This window comes from Batrachochytrium dendrobatidis, assembly GCF_000203795.2.
Source record: "Batrachochytrium dendrobatidis JAM81 unplaced genomic scaffold BATDEscaffold_18, whole genome shotgun sequence".
Lineage (NCBI taxonomy): Eukaryota > Fungi > Chytridiomycota > Chytridiomycetes > Rhizophydiales > Batrachochytrium > Batrachochytrium dendrobatidis.
The window spans coordinates 340,737-350,883 of NW_006281116.1; the positions used below are offsets into that span (position 1 = coordinate 340,737).

The following is a 10,147-nucleotide window of genomic DNA, read 5'->3' on the forward strand; positions in this document are numbered from 1 at the left end:
TCTCAATATTGTCTTTTTGTTCAACTCTATCCATTTACCTTGCTTGAATGTAATGAATTTGAATAAACTTTGTTTTGCTTCAATCGTCATACACTAATTAAGGAACGTATTTAATGTACTTGATGGGCTATAACTGAATTTATAAGACTCGTATAGAATGGCAATATGCATCAATGAATCCCTTTTAGATCTAGGCTAATTTAGGAACGTAGTGCTGACCAACCTTGTCTGCCTTACCACACTCAATAGCCCATTCCAACAACTTTCTCAATTCCATCTCATCCATACCCAATCCAAAAGGTGCCAACTGTTTTTGAATGTCATGAACAGTCAATCGATCAAATGCAGTCATTGCAGCTTCAACAAATGGCCATACTGTGTTTTGAAGTGTTTCGAGTCGTTCAGCTGCTGGGTCTTGAACAGGAATAACATCTTGCATAGGAGTTGTTACTGATGTTGCAGCGAGTTTATCTTGGGTGAGTTCCTTGACCGTATTGTGGATATTTATAATATGGTCTTGACGGAGTGCAAGTACTCCATGATGGTTCCAAAACCCAACAGCTTGATACATTGCTGTTTTGGAGAGTTGTGTTGCTTCGATCGCTTCAGAAACCAATATAGAATCTACAAAATCAACATCCCATGATAGTCACGTTAATAAACCCTATTGCTGATCCATTTGATGCGATAAAACCTCCACAACAAGAATGAATCAACCCGAGTTAAAAAACCATTTACCTTTGTCGGAGAACAGGGAAACAAGTGTTGCTTGTGCGGGTGTAGCAGAAACACGAAGGGATGAATCACCCTGTCCAATCTCGATATCTACTGATCCCAGCATCGGTCGCCACTTGAGTCGACGTGCCTTTAATAAAGCATATGAATCTTGATACACCTTTTGAAATCTAATCAATCATAATTGATAGGTTGGGTCAATCTAGAAACGATACTAGCATAAAGAGTTGAATCACATACTGTTGAATAGAGTGCGGGAGTGTAAGAGGCGCATCGCGGATTTTTTCGTCTGGCCAAAACCGTGCAGAAATCACCAACACACTAAAATAAGATGCATCAATGGTTTGTTTATGAAACTGCATAGCAAATCGTCGCGATTCTTGCATATCTTTTATCATGACTTGAGCACATGTTGTTATTTTGTTTCCAATGCGTCGCTCTAGCATGGCTAGACTTGCTTTCTAATGGCAGTTGTGTTCAAGACAGTGTCAGGATTACAACAATACAGTTATGAATCATTTACTTTGAGTAGCTTACATCGTCGTCCAAGTCAAAATCGTGCATAGAAAGTAATCGGGTGGCCAGTAAATCAATATACGTTTTTGCATACACTTCCTTGTTGGGGAAAATGTTTAGTAGCTGTGGAATACGCACTGGAAAAAGATTGACAATGATTGAACATAAAAAATCACTGTATCAGTATGGAATTATCGATATGAGATTTGATGCCTATTGACATATCATACCTGCTGATAGACGCTGAGATACGGCATGATCAACAAGGAGTATAACCTCTGTATCTTGATTGACCAATTGCGTGATAATCTGCTCAAGCGAGTCACCACGCGATCTATACATTATTTCAAACCATCTAAGCTTAAATGCAAACTATCAAACCATTCATCTCTGCATGATTTCACCTTAAATAAAGTCGAATAGGATTCAGCATGCCGTTCACTATATCCTCTGAGCACTCCAGCATGCACAGCACTTGTGCCAAGGCAATATAAAACGAAAGAATATCTTGTGTAAATGCACCACAATGAATTAATCGTTTTCCAATCCTACAGTATCAGTAAAATAAAGATTTAACCGCCTATACATGACAGTTTGAATCGTATGTGATAAATAAAAACATGTAATCTTACGACGTTTCAAGGGTTTTGAGCAATGCACCTATATTATTATACTTTTGTAGAGCAATCTACAAAAAACAATATTCATTATTAGTCAGGGGTTATATGGCTTTACATGACAGAATACAAGTCGTCAGTTTTAATTTTACGTATAAATCTTCTACTGCTGGAACCGAGTCTGGAAAATCTCGAACAATCTCAAATGCATCCTGCACTCTATAAACCAATCAAGACATGTTTAATAGTTGAACATGCAACGTTTAACATGACAAGATGTATTGAAATCCAAAACATACCGAGTAACACACAATGTTTGAAAAGCAAAAAACTCCAACTTTTTTTCTCTAAGATACACGTCATGAATGAGTGTGTAGTGAGTATTGGCATGTTTGATTCGAATCTATGGTTATACAAGTCAATTTACCTGGATGGAGCATGTTGATTGGAATCCAATTTGCCCAAGATATGTGACAAATGTAAAATATGACTTTTAAGCCATTGTTGCAATTGATTTGATACCGAAACGTATTCTAAATGTCTTGCCAAAGTGACAACATGCTGTTTGATATGTCGAGTCAATACACTGTTATAAATGTCTTGAAAACAGGAGGATAATCCTGCTTGTTGAAGCAGATTGCACAATGTTTCCAATTCGTGAATGCAAGGATGTTGCAAGATTTCAAAACGATCCTGTTCAATTTGAGATCTATCCTGAACCATGTTGGTAGAATGAGGTAGCGCAGATTGAATCAATCTATCAAATTGATGAGCAACATCATTTTTGAATTGGGTGGTGATGGCGTGTTGAACCTGAGCAAGATACGCTATTCTCAATCGTGCAATGAATACCTGACTGAGATGAATAGATTTAGTCAAGATGAATATAAAAGAACAACGGATTGAAATTGAGTTTAACGTATGAAGCACTCACGTTCCATTTGGCAATACATGAGCCAATTGAGAGTAACGATCGAATCCAGCAATGCATTCATCAAGAAAATGTTTGATGTGATGTAATAGTACATCAGAATCATCTGATGAGGATGAGTTATTTTGATAATGTTTTGTTTGAGTTGATATCAAAACAGAAAGTTTGGCCAGACAGATTGCTAGAAAACATTTGAAATGTTGAGTTGGAAGTGTTGAAAATCCATCTTGAAATGCTTACATTCAAACCATAGCGACCATTGCAAGACTTGTTTTAAAGAAAGTCCAAGCACAAGTTGTTTTAGTTGAGATTGTTGCATGCAGTGGTCACTGACTAGAGAATGTGAGTTTGAATTAGCATTACGGATAGAAACCAGTGCATTTGAATCTAAAGCCGAGTTGAATGACCAACAGTCCGATTTGCTTACCACAAGAATGTAAATTATCGAGTATTTCCATAGTGGTCGTTGTGATAACTGACAATAACTACACACACATGTTGGTTTAGATTCGAATTGAAAGTCCAGATTAGAGTGGATTCACAGACACAATTGGATGAGTTGTGCAGAAAACTACCTCGATATCCACAGTGTTCATAGTGTTTATTCAAAGTTGAATCGAGTATAAAGTTTTATAAACAATTGTGCGATTCTTCACATTCTCATGAATCCACAACACTGGCTTAATAAGGTGATGAATGTACAGTATCAGTATTCCACTCTGGACGAGTACATGTAAAAGACAGTCAAGATAATGCTCTCATGACCATCACTTTTTAAAGATTGACAAGAGTAGATTTGATTTTAAATCATGTATTACTCAATCGCATATGCGATTGTTTTAAAAGATTAGACGACCATCTTGTTCTAGAAAAGAAGCGGCCCAGTCAGAAGCTTCACGTGCAGAAGCCAGATCTCTAGAGAATCTCCTGATAGAACAAGAATCAGTTAAAGTATCAACATGCAAGTGTTTAAAGCAAACCCAATTACCTGCTGGGATTGATATCAATATCAAACTTTTCAATCAAATCAGTATAGAATCCAAATCTGTCATAACGATCCATGAGTAAATCTTTGATCATGTTGGCATTCATAGTGACCTAAACCAGATATTCATGTATAAGCTACACTCTTGACCAGAATGATGGTTGGATTGACAAAAAGCCTAAACTGGTGGTTCCAAGCAAGACAATTCTAACCAGCATACCTTGTCAGAGTCGTTTGCATAGTTGTGCAACAGTTCCAACACCTGAATGTCAACATCTCTCTTGGTCAGAACCAAAGGGATTTTCTTTGGAAAGTTGATGAATGAACGAGTGCAAGTGAGAGTTGGAATACGAGTTGTACGAACTGAATTCACAGAAACCAGTTTGTGACAAGACAAACGCATGAGCTGAACGGGAGACATGTCGAGTCTTGAAGTTGAGTCTTTTTGACTTGATTTCGAGTCTTGAAATCAACTGTCTTTCCTGAGGAAAGTGATTTGAGGTGCCAAGTTTGGATTTTGACTTGACCGAGTTCAACACTGTCATGACCAGCAATAAAAATGATTTCGGTTTGCGTCTTCCTCGTGCTGTAGTTGACTTGGCTCGCTCTTACATTCGTCACAAATCAACTGTTCAACGAGGTTTGCTGGTTGTGTTTTTGGCTGCTGTTGCTGTTCGTCTACGTTCTACCCTGGCAATCACTAGAAAAGCTGCAGCAACAACTCCCATCACTTCTGGATCTATCAGCCATTCAAAATTAGACTTGAATGCTATTCAACCTGAACCTGTTCCTGCTGGAAAGGGTCGAAAACGAAAACTTAGATCGGGTGTGAGTGCTGATGTGGATGCTGTTTTCCTCAAACGGTTGGTTCGTCTAGTGCGTGTCATCATTCCTGGAGTGTCTTCAAAAGAGTTTTGGTTGCTTAATATATTCTCTGGATTTTTGGTTGCTCGTACTATGTTGTCGCTTTATGTCGCTGAGCTGGATGGTCAGATTGTTAGTGCACTTGTACGTGGCAATGGTCGTCAATTCCTTTTACATATTGTCTACTGGATGCTCGTTGCTGTTCCCGCTACTTATACAAACTCCATGTTGACCTTTTTGCAAAACAAGCTTGCCATTGGGTTTAGAACTCGTTTGGTTCAACACATGCATTCTAAATACCTTTCCGATATGACATTTTACAAAGTCGCCAACTTGGACGATCGCATTAAAAATGCTGATCAGCTTATTACTCAGGACATTTCCAAATTCTGTGACAGCGTGTCTGCCCTCTACGCCAATCTCACAAAACCTGTGTTGGATATGGCTCTTAATAACTGGCAACTTGTTCAGAATGTTGGTGTTGAAGGTGTGTTTATCATGAACGTATTTGTACACGCTACTGGATCCATCTTTCGTGCCATGACTCCTCCCTTTGGCAGAATGGTCGCTGAAGAGCAGCGTCTTGAGGGCGAGTTTAGATTTATTCATTCTCGTTTGATTGAAAACGCTGAAGAGGTTGCTCTTTACTCTGGTGATAATGCCGAGCGCCAACTCCTGGATCTGTCGTATAATGGCTTGCTCAAGCATGTCAATCGCATCTATGTCACTCGCATTTGGTATGGCATGTTGGAAGATTTCACTATAAAGTATTTATGGGGCACTAGTGGATACATTCTTTGTGCCATTCCTGCCTTTTTTAATATGGGTGACGCTCTTACTGTAGTAGACTCTATGCAGGCTGCAGTAAATGGAAGTGGCGGTGACATTGGTAGTCGTACTCAGGGTTTCATTACCAACCGTCGCCTGCTTGTAGGCGCATCGGATGCTTTGGGTCGTATCATGTATTCATACCGGGAGATTACCGAGTTGGCTGGATACACAGCTCGCGTTTCTGAACTGTTGACCGTGTTTGACGATATTGCTGCCAACAAGTTTCAAAAAACCATGGTCAGTAATGCTGATGTGAAAATTCTAAGCCAACGAGGCACTATTGAACACTCTGAATCCATTCGATTCACAAATGTACCGATTGTATCCCCGAATGGAGATGTCTTGGTCAAGGCATTGAACTTTCATGTAGATCCTGGCATGCATTTACTGATTGTAGGACCAAACGGATCTGGAAAATCATCCCTGTTTCGTATTTTGGGAGGATTGTGGCCCGTATATGGTGGTGTAGTGTCCAAACCCAATGTCAAGTCAGTCTTTTATATTCCACAACGACCCTATCTGTCACTAGGCACACTACGCGACCAGGTGATTTACCCTGACACTCGGCAAGACATGGAAATCAAAGGCATCACAGATGACGATCTATCCGACATTCTTAACGTGGTACAAGTTGGATCTCTTGTAGCACGCGAAGGTGGGTGGGATGCTGAAAAGGACTGGAAGGATGTTTTAGCTGGTGGTGATAAGCAACGGATTGCCATGGCCAGACTATTCTACCACCGACCCCGTTATGCCATTCTGGACGAGTGCACATCATCGGTGGGAATGGATATTGAGCGTATCATGTACACCCATGCACAGTCATTGGGTATTTCTCTCATGACTGTATCTCATCGACCTTCGTTGTGGAAATATCATAATTGGATTTTGCAATATGATGGACAAGGAGGATATGTGTTTACCAAGCTGGATGCAGAAAAAAGACTTGCATTGCAGGAAGAGAAGAATTCGATTGAACAGGAGTTGATCGAAGCACCCAAGATCATCAAGCGACTAGCGGAACTTCAAGCATTGGTTGAGGAACAAAAATAAAAACAGTGAATTAACTTGATTAGATAATGGCAAGTTGTGATGTTGGATTGATGCGTGAATTCAACACGATTTGTTCTATTTGCCATTTTGAAGATGCGATAGTTGACCAGCTGTTCAGCAAACATTAGATTGATGAGAATGAGCCATTCAAGACAGTTTCTTTTCCAAGCAAGTTCTTTTCGGTATGAATTGACTCGACATGGACTGTCAACTCGACTGTTAAGACTGCATGCGCATTCCATGACAACCATCTCGTCAGCTACTCAGTCCAAACCACTTCCAAATGCATTCCCAACCATTCAAGGTGTTTCGTCCATGAGAGTAACCAAACAATCAGATACAACTGCTGGTTTAGATTTCTCATCTCATTCAGTTTCAGGTAATGTCATTCTAGTCATGACCGACTCTACAAACTTGAGATTAGTTTGAACATGACATTGAGTTGATTACCAACGAACAACTGTTTTGAGTTGTTACTGACATTGTCATTCTACTGTAGATCGATCTGCTCGTTCTAACAAGAATGTTAATCTATCGACTGAATTCCAAGTCATTAATACTGGGTTGGGATCTGTACTTCACGTTGCGTTGGCATCTACTGAGCCAGTTTTAGCAGCTGTAGGAACAGTCACTGGCTCATTTGGGAATGCAACCAGTGAGTTGACAGTGGGTGCTCCCATGAGAGACGCAGTACTTCGTCGTCTTGCTGGTGGATCGTTATTCTTTGAAAAAGTAAGTCGACTCTAGACTGCATGCCATTGAATCCAACAGTTGAAGATCACACATCTTGACTAAACTGTTTCATTCTATTATGAATATTAGTTTTCAGTGACAGATCATGATCATGGAATAGTGATTCTGACTCCTAAAGAGCTTGGGGATATTGCAACAGTGGAGTTGGATGGATCGTCCGAGTTTATCATCAGACAATCTGCACTGCTTGCAGCTACATCCAACTTGGAAGTGGGTTTATCCACTGGAGGATTTGGTTTGGCTGACAGTGGATTCTTCAACTACACCATTGGTGGTAAAGGCACTCTTGCCATGACAGCATATGGTGGACTAGTGCAAATCTTGCTTGAACCAGGACAAGAAGCCATTGTTAATCCAAAGCATATGGTGGCATGGGACAGTTCCATGTCAGTGTCTCCTCTTGTTGGAGATGCATTCCCCATGACTGGAATTCAACAAAAACCAACTCAATGGTTACAGAATCGACAGATACCAGATCTTGTCAAGAATGCAATGCAGCAAATGGTCTATGGATTACAGCGAGCTATGCAGTTTATAAATCATCAAGTGCGATATTGGGTTATTGGACAGCGAGGCAGTTACAGACTATGTGGACCTGGCCATGTGTTTCTGTCTACTAGACTCAGACCTGCAATCCGTCTGCCATTGTTTGTAACTAATCCTGTTGCACTGCAGAAACAGGCCACTCCAGTACTATCATAAATCTTCATATACACCTTGATATTCCTTTTATTCTAAATGAGATCATAAAAGCATAAATATCTGATAAAATCAATCTTGTTCACAAAGAATAGTACAAGTTGATGCGCATCAGATTGAAAACTAATATTCAAACCTCCATAAAAAACAGATCTTACAGACCAGGTCTTCAATGACGCTCCAATCCTTCAAACATCCACTATGATTGAGAAGAATATCCACAATCAAAGACATTTGTTAACTAGAGAAACGTAAAAGTAACACAGGTACATGCAATACTATTTTCTAGTGTCAGGAAAAGATCAAAATCATCATGTGCGACGGATTAGTATATCTCAGGTAATCAAGGAGAGATGTTGATCATCACCTTTTTTAAAAAGAATAAGATTTGGCTAAAGATCATCATTCAGATCTACATGCCTTTACACTCATATTGATGTAAAATGATCCAGTCTTGTACATTTGAAGTTTGATCAGATATACAGTTGTATTCATGTAAATGGAACACTAAATAGTCGAGTCAATGTGCATAATAAACCGTCAATCTCATGACATGATGGACTGAGTTTTCTCCTGGTTAGTGTACGACTATCAATCAAGAAAAAATAATAGTTTGTTTCCGTGAGCATCATATGATGGACAGTGTCTATAAAGACTATCAACTCAATGTGTAAAACAACAAATCATTGCTATTCTACAACAAAGAAAATCACAAGACCATTAAAAGTACTCCATTTTACGTGAATACGACTGTAAAAAGATGTTTTTGGAGTGAAACTGCAAGACTGTATGCACCAAGCACAATGTCCTGAATAGTAAGCCTATGACCAGATCCAAGTCTATTACACTTGAACCCATCTAACTCAAACCATGGATAATGAACTATAACATACAGTCAGCAATCATCTAGAATTTCCAAAAACATCTATTCTGCATATCAATCTCTATATTGAACAAGTAGGACAGTTGACAAAAGCAGACCTGTCAGCTCTCCTTTGAGTTACAGTTGTATTCATGTAGAATGGATGACTAGATAAAAGTGTCGAAATTCATAATCAACTGTCAGTCACGTGAAATGATCTACTCCTAAATTGACCAAAAATCCCAAAATCAATACAAATGTTTTAACTAACCATCAGTCGATCAGATTGTAATCCAACTTGCCAATTCAAACGATTTAAATCATGTTCTTGACAGTCATCTATACGCTACGTATACCTGCATTGTTGGCAATTGGCATCAACGGAATCATGGGTGCAATAGCTATTTATTTACAAACTGAACTATTTTACGATGCTACTGGAACTGCTACGTTTATTTTATGCACGCTTCTTTCATTATGGAACGCTATTCCATTTCCAGCAACTTTTTTACAAGGAATGTTTGAGATGGATCTTAGAAGACTTTTGTTGTTTGTAGCAGTACTTGTTTGGGCTATACGACTTGGTGTGTTTCTGTTTTACAGGGTTCATGCTCTTGGTGGTGATCGTCGGTTTGATACCATCAAGATGCAGCCATTCCGATTTGCCATTGTATGGTTGATGCAAGCAATCTGGACCATTCTTGTTCCACTTCCAATCTACACTGTATTGTCTATTCCCACCTCACTGCAAACGTATCCACTTGGTATACTGGATGGTATGGGTTTAAGTTTATTCATGATTGGATTTGCAATAGAAGGCGTGGCAGATATGCAGAAGCTACAATGGCAGATCGAATTGGGAGAGAAACGCTTCTCGCAAGTCAATACTCGAGGTTTATGGAACTACTCACGATACCCAAACTATTTTGGTGAAATTCTAGTCTGGATAGGCATCTACATCTGTGCAGTGAATGCATTGGATTGGACTAGATTGGATGGGATTGCAATGGCTATCATGATGAGCATCAGTCCATTGTTTATTTCGGTTTTACTTTTAAAAGTAAGTGGGATTCCACTTCAAGAGAAAATGGCCATTAAAAGATATGCTGGGAATCAAGAGTATCAAGAATATGTTGATCGCACAAGTATGATCATTCCTTGGATTCCCAAAACTTTACCCAAAAAAGTAGACTAATGAACAGATTTAAAAATGAAATTACATTGCCATGAATTGCTTGAGAATGTAAGCCAAAGTTGGATGTGAGTTTGGGCAAATTCAAGCATCAAAATCAAATGAATTT

General features: G+C 39.2%; 5 protein-coding genes across 5 annotated transcripts; 3 read left to right on the top strand and 2 right to left on the bottom strand.

Annotated features, from left to right (window-relative positions):
• Positions 1–60: 60 nt before the first annotated feature.
• On the bottom strand, positions 61–2,591 carry BATDEDRAFT_92557 (uncharacterized protein; the record flags this gene model as incomplete). The annotated part of the gene is made up of 10 exons (XM_006682863.1): positions 61–624; positions 739–905; positions 976–1,196; positions 1,273–1,388; positions 1,482–1,585; positions 1,656–1,799; positions 1,884–1,939; positions 2,021–2,087; positions 2,168–2,215; positions 2,296–2,591. 10 exons carry the CDS (start codon positions 2,589–2,591, stop codon positions 191–193), a joined length of 1,653 nt encoding a protein of 550 aa, XP_006682926.1. The 3' UTR covers positions 61–190.
• Positions 2,592–3,638: 1,047 nt separating this feature from the next.
• On the bottom strand, positions 3,639–4,205 carry BATDEDRAFT_92603 (uncharacterized protein; the record flags this gene model as incomplete). Its single annotated transcript, XM_006682864.1, has 3 exons — positions 3,639–3,726; positions 3,788–3,897; positions 4,005–4,205. The coding sequence occupies 3 exons, from the start codon at positions 4,203–4,205 to the stop codon at positions 3,639–3,641; spliced, it is 399 nt and encodes a 132-aa protein (XP_006682927.1).
• Positions 4,206–4,332: 127 nt separating this feature from the next.
• Positions 4,333–6,555, top strand: BATDEDRAFT_18085 (uncharacterized protein). The gene has a single exon (XM_006682710.1). The coding sequence runs from the start codon at positions 4,742–4,744 to the stop codon at positions 6,530–6,532; it is 1,791 nt and encodes a 596-aa protein (XP_006682773.1). The 5' UTR covers positions 4,333–4,741; the 3' UTR covers positions 6,533–6,555.
• A 217-nt stretch (positions 6,556–6,772) lies between these two features.
• BATDEDRAFT_92673 (uncharacterized protein) lies at positions 6,773–7,987 on the top strand (the record flags this gene model as incomplete). The annotated part of the gene is made up of 3 exons (XM_006682830.1): positions 6,773–6,911; positions 7,032–7,264; positions 7,355–7,987. The coding sequence occupies 3 exons, from the start codon at positions 6,773–6,775 to the stop codon at positions 7,985–7,987; spliced, it is 1,005 nt and encodes a 334-aa protein (XP_006682893.1).
• A 1,181-nt stretch (positions 7,988–9,168) lies between these two features.
• Positions 9,169–10,041, top strand: BATDEDRAFT_28457 (uncharacterized protein; the record flags this gene model as incomplete). The annotated part of the gene is made up of 1 exon (XM_006682756.1): positions 9,169–10,041. One exon carries the CDS (start codon positions 9,169–9,171, stop codon positions 10,039–10,041), a length of 873 nt encoding a protein of 290 aa, XP_006682819.1.
• Between the last annotated feature and the right edge of the window lie 106 nt (positions 10,042–10,147).

Bases quoted from the DNA above. Each gene is read 5' to 3' on its own strand.
- BATDEDRAFT_18085 (XM_006682710.1), top strand. From the start codon at position 4,742: ATGTTGTCGCTTTATGTCGCTGAGCTGGATGGTCAGATTGTTAGTGCA.